This window comes from Fringilla coelebs (assembly GCF_963513975.1).
Source record: "Fringilla coelebs genome assembly, chromosome: 5".
NCBI lineage: Eukaryota > Metazoa > Chordata > Aves > Passeriformes > Fringillidae > Fringilla > Fringilla coelebs.
In genome coordinates this window covers 34475057-34491114 of record NC_140033.1, presented here as the reverse complement: position 1 = coordinate 34491114, position 16058 = coordinate 34475057, and the positions used below count along the sequence as shown (strand labels likewise).

Below are 16058 nucleotides of genomic sequence, written 5' to 3'. Positions count from 1 at the left end.
AGAAACAACTAAATTTTATAGCAGCACAGTGTAAATGCACACCTAAAAGCCATCTGTTTCCTTAGAGGATCCTGATTTTCAGAATAATCAAGATCTGGTATAATGATTCTTACAAATTCCAAAATCCTGGAAACAGTGTCCTGTCCTGGGTAACATGATGAAGGATGCTAAAGCTCTTTTCACCATTCCTCTACTCTCAGCATATCACACAGTTCTTATTAGCAAGTCACAGCACACAGGGAAAAGGAACATGTTACCTTACCAGCATTCCCAACTACAGAAAATGCTGAATTGACCTTTGTAGCAAGAAAGCATCATCTATTTCTCCCCCTCCCTTCCTTTCTTTTACTAATTTAAGGACATAGCTGAATTCCTCACAGATTCAAGTGTTGAAAAAAGGTTTACAATATTTTGACCATTTAATTTCCCCTCACTAAGAAAGCAAGTCATGCCTAAGCTTGGGCATAAGAAAAACTTCTGTGAATTCTGATGGAAACTGCAGTTGCAACTTGAAGCTTACTATCTTTCTCCTGATACTATGGAATGTCTTTCAGGACTGAGCAGTGTCTTCTAAAAAAATACAGTTCTAAGGAAATACCTCCAAAATGATACTAATCAGCGTAAATAAAACATGAAGTAAGATTTTAAATATCATCATATTTATCTTGATTCTATTGTACAAAACTAATTTCATGGTAAAGAAGGCTGTAACTTGGTAGGTTGTGGATGGGAAACTTAAAAATTAACCTCCTGAGATGCATTTGTGCTAACGGGTAATAAATTGCTTCAAGAAGAAATCTGCTGAACATAGGCAAGACCTGCAAGTGTTTATGGTCAAGGAAGCACAAAGTGGTTTGTATTAAAAAAGTCTTAATGTGCTTCCCTGAAATGGTTAATATATTCTGTGTCTGCTGACAGCAGAAGCCTATGCAGATAAATGCAGTAAGAAATGTATCAAAGTTATCAAAGTTTGCATAAACACAGTTTAAATTATATTATCACACTTATAAACTGTTCATTGCTTATTTTTTTCTTCAAGAAGGCAGTTTTTCTGCCTGAATGCTAAAAGCTACAAGGTGTGTCTTTTAAAAACACATTCTTACTGCTGTTTTCACATTTGAAATACTTCTTTTCCTTTATCAGGGGACCAAGCATTCACTTCCTCCAATTGCTGTAAGGTTCTTTTAATAATTGATAAAATATAATGTTTTAACCTCCCTTTATAGCTTTAATAATGCTAAGAGATGCATAATAAAAATTGTGTGGAAACAGGATGACTGAACTTAACTGCAAGCAGACAGACAAAATAAAAAAGCTACATAATATGCAAGTTTTAAAGTTACAACTTAAAATTTTATGCTTTAAAATACCATAAACAGTAGGGATATTGAGCAGAACACTTCACTTGTAGTAATTAAGGCAACAATGGTTGCTTTAGAAATGCTTGCTGCAGTCTAAGGAATAAATTTATACCCAGTGTCAATTAAGGTATTTTAAAGAAAGATTAAACAATTTTCCATATAACACATGACAAGTTACATTTCTACAGTTTATCTTCAGAGTTGCCTTTCTGTACATCTATTGGTTCATACATCTTAATTTAAAACTTGGAGACCACCTGACCAGAGTGTGTACACTGCAACACGCTAATGAAAACTAAGTATTAAATATTTTTAGAGATCTTACATCATCAGTGTCTTTGACTCGAAGAATCTGTTCTCTTAGATCCTGTAAATCATTAAATGTAGACTGAGCTGTGATGGAATATACTAATGCAAAACCTTGTCCATTTTTCATGTATAGATCTCTCATCGCTGTAAACTGTTCCTGTAATTACAAAAAAGATATAGATGTTGTATTCAACTGGCATTTTACTTGCACAAACAGCTGTAAACTTGAGGTCTAGTTTAGAGAAACTAGAGTTTCTAGTTTCTAGAGAAACTAGAGAAAATAATTTCAGTGGGGAGAAGTACAGTAGAAGGTACACTGTAATCAGTAGATTACAGAAGCTAAACTGCTTCTGAATATCTCCTAACACACCAACATTTTCTCCATATCTTGACAGTTGCTTAAAATGGATCATAAAGTGAAAGCATCCATTTTCACACCCAATTTTGTAGTCTAGGAAATTTCCTGTGGTAAATTCTACATTAATTTTCAAGGAGATGGACTAGAGGATGGGGACACTCAATAGACTTGTCACATTTCCATGACTTCAGTGCTAACTATGATATTGCATATAAAGACTTGCTGGTGCACTCTTACCAGTACAACTGTAGAATGGCATGTGCCTCTTTCGCATTGGTGACTTGGCTATCTGATGCCTGATCAATCACTCCCTGTCCCTTGCTGTATGTCAGATGAAAAGTGCAATTTATTGCTAGAAAACAGCCACTCCATCTTACTGTATATTTACAGAGTATTAATCTAATAGGGAATTTAAATAAGTTATTATTGTACAAGATTACTGCCACACTTCAGAGAACACATGTTAAACTCCAAGAATCTTGAGCTTAAACTCACTGGAACCAATAAAGGAAATTACTGGTTTCAATAATTTTGGAACTAGTCAGAGAAAAACCTGACCAGTATGCAAAGGGTCAGCATAACCCTTGTGCTTTGAGCTCCTATAAGCTGATGGAAGCAATACTATTTTTATCCCAATGTCACAGTACATCTCACACACAAAAGAAAAAGGACATCAGAAGAAAGCATGTATTCGCTACAGCAACAGAAATCAAATCTCAGTGGCCAGTGGGTCCTTATTTTTTTTTCTGGGCAACAAACAAGAGCACAATCTCTTTTAAAATGCTCTATTTCTTTCCCCTCTTACAGAATATGAGCTCATGGGAAGCTTGCAATTAATTTTCTGCTGTGATACTCAAGGTTTTTTTTAAAACACACTGTATTATTAGTATTTGGAAAGTTGTTCTTTACATACCGTTCCTGCAGTATCTAAGATTTCAAGCATACACTGTTGTGCATCTACTTCAACTTGCTGTCAAGAGAGAAAGATTTGGTTACAATTTTTTCCCTTGCAACTCTCCCCTCCAAAGACATCAGAAATTGTGTGATTTTTTTATAAGTAAATTCATAATGCATAAAGCAACATAATGGCTTAATAAGATTGTATAGATGTACCCTTTGAAAAACAGCAGGAAGAAGCCTTTCAAAGAGCCCCAGTGACATTTTCAAATGCAGTGTCAGCAGCCAACTACCACTTTGCAAAGTGATTAGGGATTTTTGATTATTTAAAAGGAGGCTGCTAAATTTGTAATGATGGTTATCAGCAACTTAGCACAACTAATTTCCACTTGTTTCAGGGATCATCACAGATTGAAAGAAAGAGTGAAAGCCAGAAAACTAGACTGGCATACCAAGGCTCATTTAAAAGTAATTTACATCTACAAGAGATTAAGTAGTACACAGCAAACAATTAAACAGCCACCACTAAAAGTGGTGTCCCCAAAGCAAGCCTTTAGGAACACTAATTAGAAAATTGACCCAGCTTGGAAAAGTTTGCAAAGAATGGAAAGTTTAAGAAGACAGAAGAATTTCTGTATTCATTCCAGAGTTCCTCTATCTACTGGACATAACCTCAAAGAAATGGCCCTGAGGGCAGCAAAGGACATGGAAGTGCCTTCAAGCTCTTTCAAGCAGACTAACCACATTTTAATTTTTTTTTTCAAGCCATTGATAAACTTCCCTTGTTTCCATTTGCGTGTAAAATTCCTGATTAACAGATTGCCTCTTCTCCATTTATGCACTGTCACTAGTTTAATTTGCAGCTGTTCTTCTGTAACTATATTTGAGCTGGGGACAGTGAAGAGGAGTATTTCCCCTCTTCTCACACCTCCCCCCCTGTCCCCTATGGATTGTGATTCCGTAAAAAAGAAAAAAAAAAAAATCACTATTTTAACAGGTATTGTTGCTGAAGTCATTCAGCTATTTAAGCAGCATTTATTAATTTTATGAAGAAATATTTGGGGAGTAAACCAAGGCATAAAGTTTCAAGACTTCAAGCTCAATTATTTAGATGAACAAATCACATTCTATCAACTTTACATTTAACATAAATGGCATAGAATTTCAACTGCCAAACCAATACATTTTGAAGGCAAGAAGCAAATTAGAATTGTAATCAACAGTGAGAAGGTGAAAATGACTACATAAAATGTTGTCCAGACTTTAGCAAGACTTCAACAATCTGTCTGATTTGAAAAGAAGAATACCCAGAGTTATTACTAGTTATTTCAGGAACAAACCTGAAAGGAATAGTATAAATCTTTACTAGCAGCAAAACCAAAAAAATGTAGTTAGCAAACAGCAAAATTTCTTAAGATGGCATTATTTTTTTAGGCTCCATTGCAACAGTCTTTGGAAAAATTCACCCAGAAAACATCATGATTCTACTATGACCTAAAGAATGTAAATATATAACAGAGGAAACACTTTACTTTAGATCAGCCTGTGAATGTTTTTTGGAGTAATTTACTGGGCCTGACCCCGCAAAGTCCTGCACTACACATTGAGATATGGTCAAAAATTCCTGCTTCTCTAATACAGGAAGTGTCAACAAAGAATTTGGTTCTGTTATTGTGTCTTTGATAAGAGTTCTAGTTTTGGCTGGAAGCCCCCATACTTAAGACGGACTTGGGTTTTTCCAACATACAGTTTATATAAGGTCAAAGAAAAGATGTTTGAAATTATTTTGTTCCCACTAATTCCTGTTCTGTTCAGAAAATATTCTGGTGACTGTAGGCTGCAACAGTTCTTAATGCACCACCTTTGTTCCAATACAAATATAGCTCAGTGCTGAAAGAGGAGGTCTTGCAGTTTGCCCTTTCTCAGCTAGGGTTTGTGCATCTTGTCTGCCTTGGTACAGATACCAACATTTTTGTGGCCTAACGATGAGCAACATCAGAGTATTAAGGCATATAAAAAGTAATTCAGCTAAAAAGATAGATTAAGAAACTGACATAGCCAAAAACTTATCTCTTGCACTAAATGGTTAATGGTAGCAGTTTGGATATAAATTATCTTAGTCTGGAATCTTAATTGTGGTCTCAGGTGAAACTGAAGAGTGAGCAATATGGAGATTCTAGATGATGCAAGCAGAATCAGACCTTTCAGCCTGTCATGCTGAAGACAGGAAGAGAGAAACTAACAGGCCACTTGCTGTAAATGCTTGTTCATTTATGACAGGTTTGTGTTAACTTATTAATAAAACAACAACCCATCTAATGGAAGCATATCTAGCTATCATTTAAATTGTTATGAGTACAGTATGATAGATGCCTCCAGTGTTCTAAGGGTGTGAAGTTGTTTTTAGCTATTTTTCTAGTAGCAAAGCAGCGTCGTACCTCCAAGACCAAATCTACCTGGAAATCCTAACAAACAAACAAACCAATAACAAATATTATAAAATTAAAAAGTGGTAATTTTAAAATTTTTTTTTTGCAATCCCTGTTCCCAACTCTGACAATGAAATAAGTAATTTTTTACTGACTAGCCAGCAAGATATTATGCTTAAACGTTAAGAAGTTAGTCTTGAATTATTTCTTTTAAGCAAACTTTAGGAGAACATTTATATTTCAAACTTGTTATCTGGTTTAATATGGCATACCCATTTTCAAGCAGTGAGTCAAATATTTGACAATATGTATTACAGCTTTAAGTGTCTAACACTAGAGACATCTTTTCAATATACCTTTCTGTAGGAGTCTTCTATCGTAGGATCGTATTTTTCAACAAATATGCCTTGAACAAACTGTACAGTCTGCAACACAAAAGTTCTTGTAAGATTCTCTGCATAGCAACATTTTGTAAACATTGTACACAAATCACTGTTCTAGGTATAAAGAACATATATAAAAACGTTATCCGTAACATTTTTAAAGCAAATCAAACAATTGCCTATTTAACTGTTAGATGAAGCAATGCTACACTTTCCTTTATCCACCACCACATGGAGGGTAAGAATTAAAGCATGCATTAATTTCAGGTTTGCCTAACTCTTAAAATCAGTATTAGTTTCTAGTTGCCCAGGATACAATACAGCTGCACAGCTTTTACATTTGTATTTAGAACTACTTCATCTTCTGCTACTTATTTGCCAGCACAGGAATTAGTCAAAAAACAACTGACAGCTTTTACTAGTCTTAACTACACTCAGGAGGCTGTTCCTGTGTACCTAGCATGAAGGATGTTTTTAGCACAAGTCAAATGGAACTTAAGACTCAATGGCCAAGTCAGAGCAGGCACATTCAAATCCAGAAAGGCTGCAGTGAGATAAAGAATTCAGAGGTGAACGAAAACGTTATTTCACAATCTAATATGATTTGTCATTTAAGTTTTTCTTTATGAACTGCTGCGCAAGAGAATACTTCTTACTCAAGGGAGTGGGTAAGCTCTGGAGCTTACTTTATGGTAAAATGCACAATTAAACAGAAAGATGCAAAGTTCTTAGGTGGGCTGAGAACATCATATTTTGTGAACTTTTTCAATTCTAGGTTAGGTCAGACTAAAACCTTCTGTAATCATTTAATTGTAAATAAAAGAGCTCATGCATTTTAATCATCTACCTGCCACAGCTATATACCTACTCTCACAGAAAGGATGCAGGAAACACATTAAGCTTCCCACCAACATGCAAATCTGTATTTCTATCTGCATAAAAATATTAGTGCTAAAGACACTGCTATCAAACACTATGCAAACAGCACCCTGAAGACCTTTCTAGAGACAGGACTTACAGGGGCAAGCTAGTTCATATCCTTTGAGAGATTCACAAAGGAGCTTGATTTCCCATAGACTGATAGCTAGTTTATCTGTCAAAACCAGACAACCCCATAATGCTGCAGCTCTGCACCTCACTGCATGAGACTGATCAAGCACCATCAACCAAACCCATACAACAACAGCAGCATGTGAGAATGCACCAATGGATGCAGATGCACCCAGTAAAGGATCTGCCTACTAGCCATGATGCCTCACTGGCAAGTACTAACACTTTTATTTATTTATGTACACTGATATAAAGAAATATACGTTAGAAGAGAGTGAATTAGAGAAAAAAAATACAATAAGCCTAAAAAAACCATACCTGAACTGCCTCATACTTACCAGAGCAGACTTTCCAACACCTCCAGAACCAAGAACCACTAGCTTGTATTCACGCATGATGCAAGAGATAAATCACCCTCAATACCTAAAACACACAAAACACCAGACTGATTAAAACTTGACCTATATGCAGGAAGTACAATAAAGATACCACAATCCAGTTCACTAAGCAGGGTTTGATAAAAGTTCCTTAGTTAACTTCTTTAATACAGCAGGTTTTTTTCTAATTATCAACTCTTAAAGCAGCCACAATAAAATGTACAAACCATGAGATAGAGTATTTGCTCTACCTCATTACTGGTTCTCTCATAAATATCAAATAAACCCTACTATCCTAAAGCTAACAGTTACTATTCGTAAGAAATAATTATCCAAGAGGAGATAGCATGAATTTTATCATTCTGAAACACTTAGGCACTAAACAAAGAAGCACAGACACTTTTAAAAGAAAATTAAAACCTCCTCTTCCCAGCAAACAAATGCTTCTTAAAAAGAACAGCAGGATCCCATAAATCATTAAAAAAAAAAATTCCCTTCCCTAGTCTGAAAACTGTTTAATGTTCCACTAGATCTATTATGACTTATTTAATGAGTAAGTGGAAGCAACTAAAATAGTATTTTGAGATTATACCTCTTCTACAAGTTAGATCTGCTTCACTAGCTGGTGTGGCTACCAACAACAAACTATGGGGTCTGTTTGCTCATCTTTGTTGAAAACTCACCCATTAAACCAAAACAGGGCCACAGATTTTGGACCATGTCTTTGGGTCACACTACTCAAAAACCCACACCACCCCTTGCAGTCTGGCTTGCAATGAGCTAGCAGGACTGTTACTGCTTTCGTGAGCAGTACCTGTTACTGAGGAAGGTCTCAGTTCCTTTCCTGCTGGGACTGTAGCACTTATGAGATTGAGTTACCCATTTTCTCCCCTCTCCACCCCCAAAGAAAGATGAAACCCTCCCCAACTAATGAATAATCTACAGGCCAGGGAAAAGGGAAAGTGCAAGAATACTACTCAGGTGCTTGTAAAAGGTAAGCAGGAAGGAAAATAAGGTAAGAAACACCTTTCTCATCAGCAGTAATTTTACAGCATCTCTGAAATCACTGAAAAACCATCTGTTACATGTTGAACACAAAATGCTAAGATGATTTATACAGAAATTAAACCACCACGGTAGAGTCCTGCCTTTTTACCATCACTGATTAAATCTACCGATTGTCAGAAGACAGAGAAATCAAGAGACGAGGTCCTATATCTTCTTGCAAATGCATAATCTTTCAATTATCTAAACTGTCCCTCACAAAAGGAACATGAGAATAAAGTCTTAAGGAAATAATTGACCTCACGTCCAGCAAAAGAGATGTCTCCACAGGCTTCCATTACCAATACATTTTGAGACTCTTTGGTGATTTTCACACCTAATAGGACATCTTTTCACTCCTGACTTAAAAACCTCTTTCCCTCCCTACAGAATTTTTTGCAAACACAAATCATGAGAACCATTCACACCACAAATTTCATCTACTTTGCACCACTGGAAATGCTGTTAGATACACAAATCTGTAAACTGTCCAGTCTTTCCATAAACAGGATTGTTTCCAACTGTCCTGAAAGGCACCTCTCAAACTCATGACAAGTTAAGCCTATAACTACATTAAACTGTCCTGAAAGGCACCTCTCAAACTCATGACAAGTTAAGTCTATAACTACATTATTGTCATTTATTTAAAACAAACATTCAGTTATCAGTTTATTTTTATAAGGGTATCACTAGAATGACAAAAACATAGCAGGTGTAGCGGAAATCCCAGTACAGTAATCTGGGTGAACTGCAGCAATTTCACTGTCTTTAAAAGAAAAGTTTAAGCTGAATTTTTCAGTCCTCAGACTGAAGTTAGCAACTAAATATGGAGATATCAATAATGAAGGCTGACAGTAATTTAAAAGTAAAAGAACTTCAGCAGCAGGTACCACATATCTGTTTTAAGTCTTTCTGACTTTTTCTTACTCAATGATCTACAATTCCAAATCCTGAAATAAACTAACTTGATTTTGGTGAGAGACTGCCAATTTCATTTTTGGCTCTGAAACAGCAATTCAGGAATTTAAGGCAAGCTGAAGCTTCTTTGAGCATACAGATTTGAAAGTTCAACCCTAAATATCCAATCGCTGTACAATATTCTGGAGCTGATTTTCCTACTTTAAGTGGTGGCACACAAAGCATATATATAGTATTACAGTGGGTTTAGACAATCTTCTTAATCAATGAACACCTAAGAAAAAAGCTTTTTAAGATCTTTGAGGACAAAGCCATACAGCAGCAGAGGTTAAACATTTCTCTGTCCTTTCCTCCAAACTCAGGCAATGAACAATGCAAATACTAACTTCTTTCACCATAAAAATTTTTTGTCATTTGTACAGTTACTCTTTAACTCACCAAGAGCACACAGAAATGTTTAATATATGCACACACTTATATAGCAGAGAGGTAGCTTGGCATCCCTGCACTGATGTTATCATCTGGCCATTACACCTTGGAACAGAACACAAACAAATGTATCCTGTAAAACAGTTTAAGAAAGCTAACCTGGACATCCCTAACACAGCAGGCAGCAGAAGCACCTCCTTCCTGCTTATAGTCTGCTGCCACTTACATCTACCACCCCACTGCCTTTGAGTAACAGTACTGATGTCACTGCACCTTTCTCTTATTGTTTTCTAACAAAAAAGAAAACCAACTCCTAGCTAAAAGTGCTTTCCTAAGAAAATTTTCCTGCTTGCAGCTCTTTGCCTCCTCATCCAAAAAACTACTGGATCACATAGGACACTGCAGTCTACCACACTATTTGATGTTAAAGCCTTGCACATACTTTTTCATTGACCAGTAGGCCTGATGGCTGCAAGCATGCCTCAGACTCAGCTTCAACTCTGGTCCTTCCTGAACTTGACTTTCCACCAATTCGCAGTTAACCTGACCTGGCTCTGCTCTTGATTAAACCTATTTTTCCATATCAGATCTTGTAGAAACTGCTGGGCATCCTAAATCTCAATCATGCTCTTACTTTATTTTTCAGTTGATACAATGCTTGACTCTGGAACGAATAATGTATCCAGATGCATCTGGATGCCAACCAGATTTCCTTTTGACTCATTAATGATAGATGAGTGAGGGAAAAAGCAGAAGACAAAGTCTAAAAGAGGAGGTTTAAGCCACAAAACATTGTGTCTGACTGGCATTTGTAGAATAAGTTAGGGTCAAGTCCAATAGTATCTGTCTGTAGTCCCCAGATCACTTTGGGGATAGAAAATGATTAAACTTGAACAGGCATAACAGAAATAAAGATACTAAGATATGGGAGCAACAGATAAGCAAGATGTCCCCAGATTTATTGAACACTTGAGATGTATCTACCCAACCACCCAACAGTTAAACAGAAGTAAGTTTAAGCTTATTCCTAGCAAATATAAAAAGTAACTTGTTTGAATCCCCCTATTCATTTAATGGAGTTTATTTTATGGGAGAAATTTTGCTTTAAAGGCTCTCTGCCTATAAGGTGACAGATCTGCAAGAAGGGAGAGCAATGCCAACCTTCCTTTGTCTTTTTATTTTTCCATTCCCCTATCATTAGGCAGGAAAATACTGTTAATTATAGCCCCTATGCAGATGCTAAAGTGCAAGAAGATAAGAAGCATGCAAAAAATAAGACTTTTTTTTCCATTTAGTTGGAGCAGATACTGCCTTCTAACAGCTGAGTTGAGTATTTATATGCACAGATATACCTGACATAACTGAACTGTGGAGATACCTAATGTAAGATTTAGCTAGCAAAAATGACAGAAGCTACTCTTTTAAAAATGGCACTATCACAAACTTGATTCTAAGGCTGTCTTAAGTATACAATCTCTCAAAAGTACAGAGCTCAATTCTAGACTGCCTCCATTAACTGCCAGTGACACCCCAGGAACTGACTTCCGTACTTCCCGAGATGCAGCTGTACATAAAACCACTGTATCTGTGCCTCTCTCACTAGTCTGTTCATATTACCTTTTGTACTCAGTGCATTAGTGCAGAATGTACTAATGAATGTATTAAGCTAACTGATTAATTCTAATCCTTTATGGCATACTTAAAATTAAAGTACTTGATAAACTAGAAGAGCACAAGCACACACTTGATATGCACATGGACACCTTTCCCAATAAAGATTCTCTCTGAAGGATGAACAGCATATCTTTGAATAAGACTATTAGAACAGAAGAAAGAAAGATTAACCAGGACAAGTCACTGAAAATGCAACATTTCAAAAGTTTCACATCTGACAAGGACTCTGAACATGGAACTTGCTTTCTGCTTCTGCCCTTCTCAGATAAACCAGGAAAAAGTGCCTCCTGGACATTTTCTTCAATAGTTTCTTGAAGCATGTCTCCAGAAAAATGCAAACCAAAGATGATACTAAGGAAGCTGAGGAATAAATAACCTTACTCACCTTAGAGGTGAATAGAAAAAAACCTGCACACTTACTGCTTGTAAATCTATTCTAAAAAGCAACCACGCAATGAAGAATTCAAGGAAATTCATACACCATTGGTAATTTGGCTTGATGTGATAATTGTGAAAGTGGGGTGGGTTTTTTATTTTTTTAGTTTTCTTTCAATTCTTTCAGTTTCAAATTTTGGGTTCTGATTGAACTTTGTTCTTTAAGAGATGGAAAAGCTAATAATCCTATCTTTTCAAGTGATATTAAGCTGTATGAAGCTGTAAGTGGACCTCAGCCCCAGGCCAAAGACATGAATTAAGTACAGGCACTTACTTGAAGATATCCCCAAGACTTGCTTATATGAGCTAGCTGTTCAGGTGTGGAATTAAATAAACTGGCCCTCTGAGAAGCCTTATCATTTTCAGAAGGGATCATGATTATTTAGTACTTCATAGACACCATGATTCTTGTTCAGACCCTGACATTTTGGTTGCACTGTATTCACTAAAATTTTCCTAAGACTTTTGCCTCAGAGTATTTATCTCTGTGGAAAAGAGATTTTGTTAGAAACACCTTGAGAACAGTACTCCTAAATTAATCCCAAATATTTGCATGAGAAAAAAAAGAGTCAAACACTAGATTGACAGATGAAACAAATTAACTGACTGGTTTACCTGCTTACAATCAGAAGTGGTAGGAAAAAAAGCCAAGAGGAAAAAAAATCCAATCTTGTTCTCAGAAAGGGGATACTAGCCCTGTGATGAAACAAGATAACAATGGTCAGACGTTTGGAAAAATAGCACTAGTTCAGTCACAGGACAGCCAAACTCAGAGAATTATGTCTTTTCAGAGATGTTTCCCATTTCTGATACTGGAATAGTCTCAGATGGCCAAACCATCCCAGATTCTACTATGTTTTTAATCTCCTGGTTCAGAACCTTCTTTTCAGGTAAACAACTAATTAAGAGATGATGTGTGCTGTTCTTAGTATTCCCCAAACACTTACATGTGAGATGTCCTAAATTCTTGTCTCTCAACTCTGAGGAGGATTCCCCCCTGCTGGAATAATTTCAGTGCATAAGCAGAACTTTAACAATATAGCCCAAAGTGGAAGCCTGTTCATTTTCACCAACTTTTAGAGGCTTTAGAAATTAAAGCAATTCAGATAACTCTTACTCAACAGGGTAAGTGTACCTCTTATAAAAGAGAAATTAAACTACTCCAGAGCTGACTTTGACACATTTATAAAAAAATCATAAAAAACATTATTCAGAAATCAATTCTGAAAAGCTGATCAGGATCTAATAAAGATTTTCATACTCAAGGTACCTGTAAGTACAGCTATCAACTGTTCAGCAAACAAAGCTAGAAGCAATTTTTATTTCTAGTTTTTACCTGCTTTTGATAGTTTCTGGTCCTGACAATACATGTCGTCAGCTGAACAGCTAGTTCTTCTGGGCACTAATACTGTAATTTTTCTTGGACAAAAATAGTTCTTCAATTATGTTCAAATATTTTAACTGATGTCAGACAACCTTCAGAGGATTTTCAAAAAGCTGTCTGGGTGGTTAAGCTTATTCAGTGACATGAAATCATACTGACCACCTGAGAAACAGCCAGAAGCCTGAGAACAAACTAGTGCCAAACATGGCACAAAGGTTTAACCTGCTCCTTCAAGAGCCCACAGGGACACTTATACAGAGAAAGCTTAACCAAGTTTTCCTCCTTCCACTGAAGGGAGCTACCTTGATTAATACTGCACACAGGGACCATTTCTGCAAAAGCAGCTAACAGCAGCTGACCTTGTGAGACTAGTTCCACTGTCTATAATTAGTATAGCTGAATAAAATCAATTTTCTTTTTTTCTTAAGTCAAAGTTAACTCCCAGCTGGATCTTAAATTTGAACATAAATTTAATGGATATTTTAAGGGTAAAAACTACTTGCTTAAAGTCACTGATATCTCAGGATGAAAGCTTCCTGATGTGAGAGACTAGCAATCATGTGCAACTTACAGTAGATTCACACAAAATATAAAAAGCATTTTCAAAGCAAGTGATGTAATTAACATTCTTATGCTACTAAGAATATGCTACGCTTCAACACTTACTGAGGTAAAGTTTCAACATTGTGCAAAAATTCTAACATGTCAATTCAAATGTGGAGTACTTTATAAAGCCTATGCTATAGAATCTATTTAAGTTTCAATTGCAATTTGTAACATTTATCAGGTATATTCTTGTTTTTTGTAGCTCTTTGACACGACCTTGCATTTTCTCCCTATTCCTGTCAAATCGTCACCATCCTCCAGGAAAGTTGTTGGCGAATGTCCTACCAGTCAGACTTACAGTTAAAATTATGACCTTGTAATTCCTGAAAAAACTGAATTACAAGTAATTTTTATGCTTGCAAAGAAAATCCAGGCAGGCAATAAACAAAAACAACACAGAGATTCAAAAAAATATTACAAGTATATTAAATTCAGAGAATGTACAATTACTATGTTACAATATCTTGCTATGCATAAGCTAGATATTCAACCATAAAGCAAGTTCTGAGAACTGAGCCAGCAATTTGCTGTGAGTACTGTCATTACAGAGAAGGATCAGTATTTAGCTCTACAATTTTTCCAAGTTAATGGATTGCCTCATCATAATATCCACAACATTACCTGATATGCATGCTTCCAGTTAAAAGCAGATGTAAGAATTTGTTTGTCCCCATAATTGTTACACTAAATTTTATCTTTCAAGCTTCAAAACAAGGTAATACCCAGCAGGACTACAAGTAAGGCATGGAAGTTTTCGAAGTTAAGACATTTCTTTTGTAAGCGCAGTTTGAAAGTTGCTTTAAGCTTGCCAGCTGGCTTAAGATACTCTTCTTTGGAAAAAGGCATCTTAATTTCTCTTTCAGAAGCAAGACCTAGTCTCAAATTCCATCTGGTATCTGCTTAATATCTGGCAATCCTAGCTGTACTTTGATTGTGACACTGGCTGCTGAACTAGTAAAGCCTGGTATTGGGTTTCCTTCTACAGAAGTAAGCCAATGCTGGGTTTAACTGCAATTCCAGGACCACCTTTTGCCTCTCCTCTATTTTTCTCCTTAACATTATTTACACCCCTGGCAACACCAGAGCTTGCATTCCAACATATCATTACTTGTACTATCTTCATGGTAAGAAGTTTGGGTTTTATTCAGGTTTGTTTAGATTACTAACACATCATCAAGGTAGACATATTAAGATTTCCTTCATTATTATATGATGTTTTGTTACTGGCCATTTAAATCCAGCTAGCATAGGCCCTTTATGTACAAAGTATCCTTCTGCAGTACAAATTACAGTAATTCTATTACTAATCAGGTTGGTAGCCAGAGAGAAGTCTTACAAAATTCCCATATGTCATTTTAATTAAGATTAGAAGTTTTATCTGTTGAAAAGACAGTGATTCTATGCAAATTGAGACTACTCACTACTAGCATTTATTAAAAGGAATAAAATTCTCTCTTTCATGATAACTGAACCATACCAGCAAAGTCCTAAGTAATTGTAACTCATGTCAGTTTTAACTCTCAATACTTCCTAATACTTCCCTAATAGAAACATGGTATTTGAACATGAGCAACAAACCTCACTGAAGGTCACCCAAATTACACCTGTTTTCACCAACGGTTCTTTTGTTAACAGCTTCAGACATCTTCCTGAGGGTAACCTGAAAAAGGCATACACTGACACCCAGCAAAAACCACTGTTTTCTGCCACATGGTTTTGCTACTTGTGCAATGACAGATTCAACCTTAACTGCCTCTTTTCACAATTACCTTCCTTAGCTGAATCTATTCATGAACATGAGTTTCTAAAAGGTCTGACATGCTTAATAGAAGAGGGTGAAACTTGGGCAGAAAAAAATAAAATCTGTTCTCTTTCTGGCAGCAAGGCAGAACCACTTTGAAGCTAGGGACAGCTGCTCCACAGACAATGTCCAACCCACAAGCAAACCTTAACTGGAAGATGACAACTGCAGACATTGACCTTCACACCTCTGCCCATACGGAGATACACAGACAACTTGGTTGGTCCTTAGGCAGCTGTTAAGTTGCTACAAGCTTCAGAAGAGGGTATTTAAGAAAAACCTCAAACACAAAAAATGCTTAACCAATTAAAACTAAACCGCACAGAAAAAAATCCCACCCACTAAAACAATTCCCCATCTCCTTGTCCCCAACAAAAAAAAAAAATCCCAACCAACGAAACAAACCCAACTCAAAAAACAAACCAACAGCCCGCATAAAAACAAGTTCTAGCTAATGTCTGCATGCACAGCTGTGAACGGCCATAGCTCTACACCTGCTCTGTGAGTGGCTGATGCACCTTAGCATCCCCAGAACTCCCATTTAATGGGCCACAAATTTTCAAGAGGTGAAAGATCTGAGTTAGGAGCATAACCCCAAAGGTA

At 36.4% G+C, this 16058-nt stretch overlaps 1 protein-coding gene across 3 annotated transcripts in view; it reads right to left on the bottom strand.

The window, feature by feature from the left end:
- Nucleotides 1-16058, bottom strand: part of RAP1B (RAP1B, member of RAS oncogene family) — a 34873-nt gene that overhangs the window by 8454 nt on the left and 10361 nt on the right. For 2 of the 3 annotated variants that reach the window (XM_084205606.1, XM_084205604.1), the window contains 4 exons: nucleotides 7126-7210; nucleotides 5711-5779; nucleotides 2942-2998; nucleotides 1687-1827 (listed from right to left, as the gene is read on the bottom strand). In XM_084205606.1, coding sequence (XP_084061732.1) covers nucleotides 1687-1827; nucleotides 2942-2998; nucleotides 5711-5779; nucleotides 7126-7182 — 324 coding nt within the window. In that variant the 5' untranslated portion in view covers nucleotides 7183-7210. Of the gene's footprint in view, nucleotides 1-1686; nucleotides 1828-2941; nucleotides 2999-5710; nucleotides 5780-7125; nucleotides 7211-12279; nucleotides 12361-16058 lie in introns of all 3 variants that reach the window. The other variant, XM_084205605.1, reaches the window with a different exon arrangement.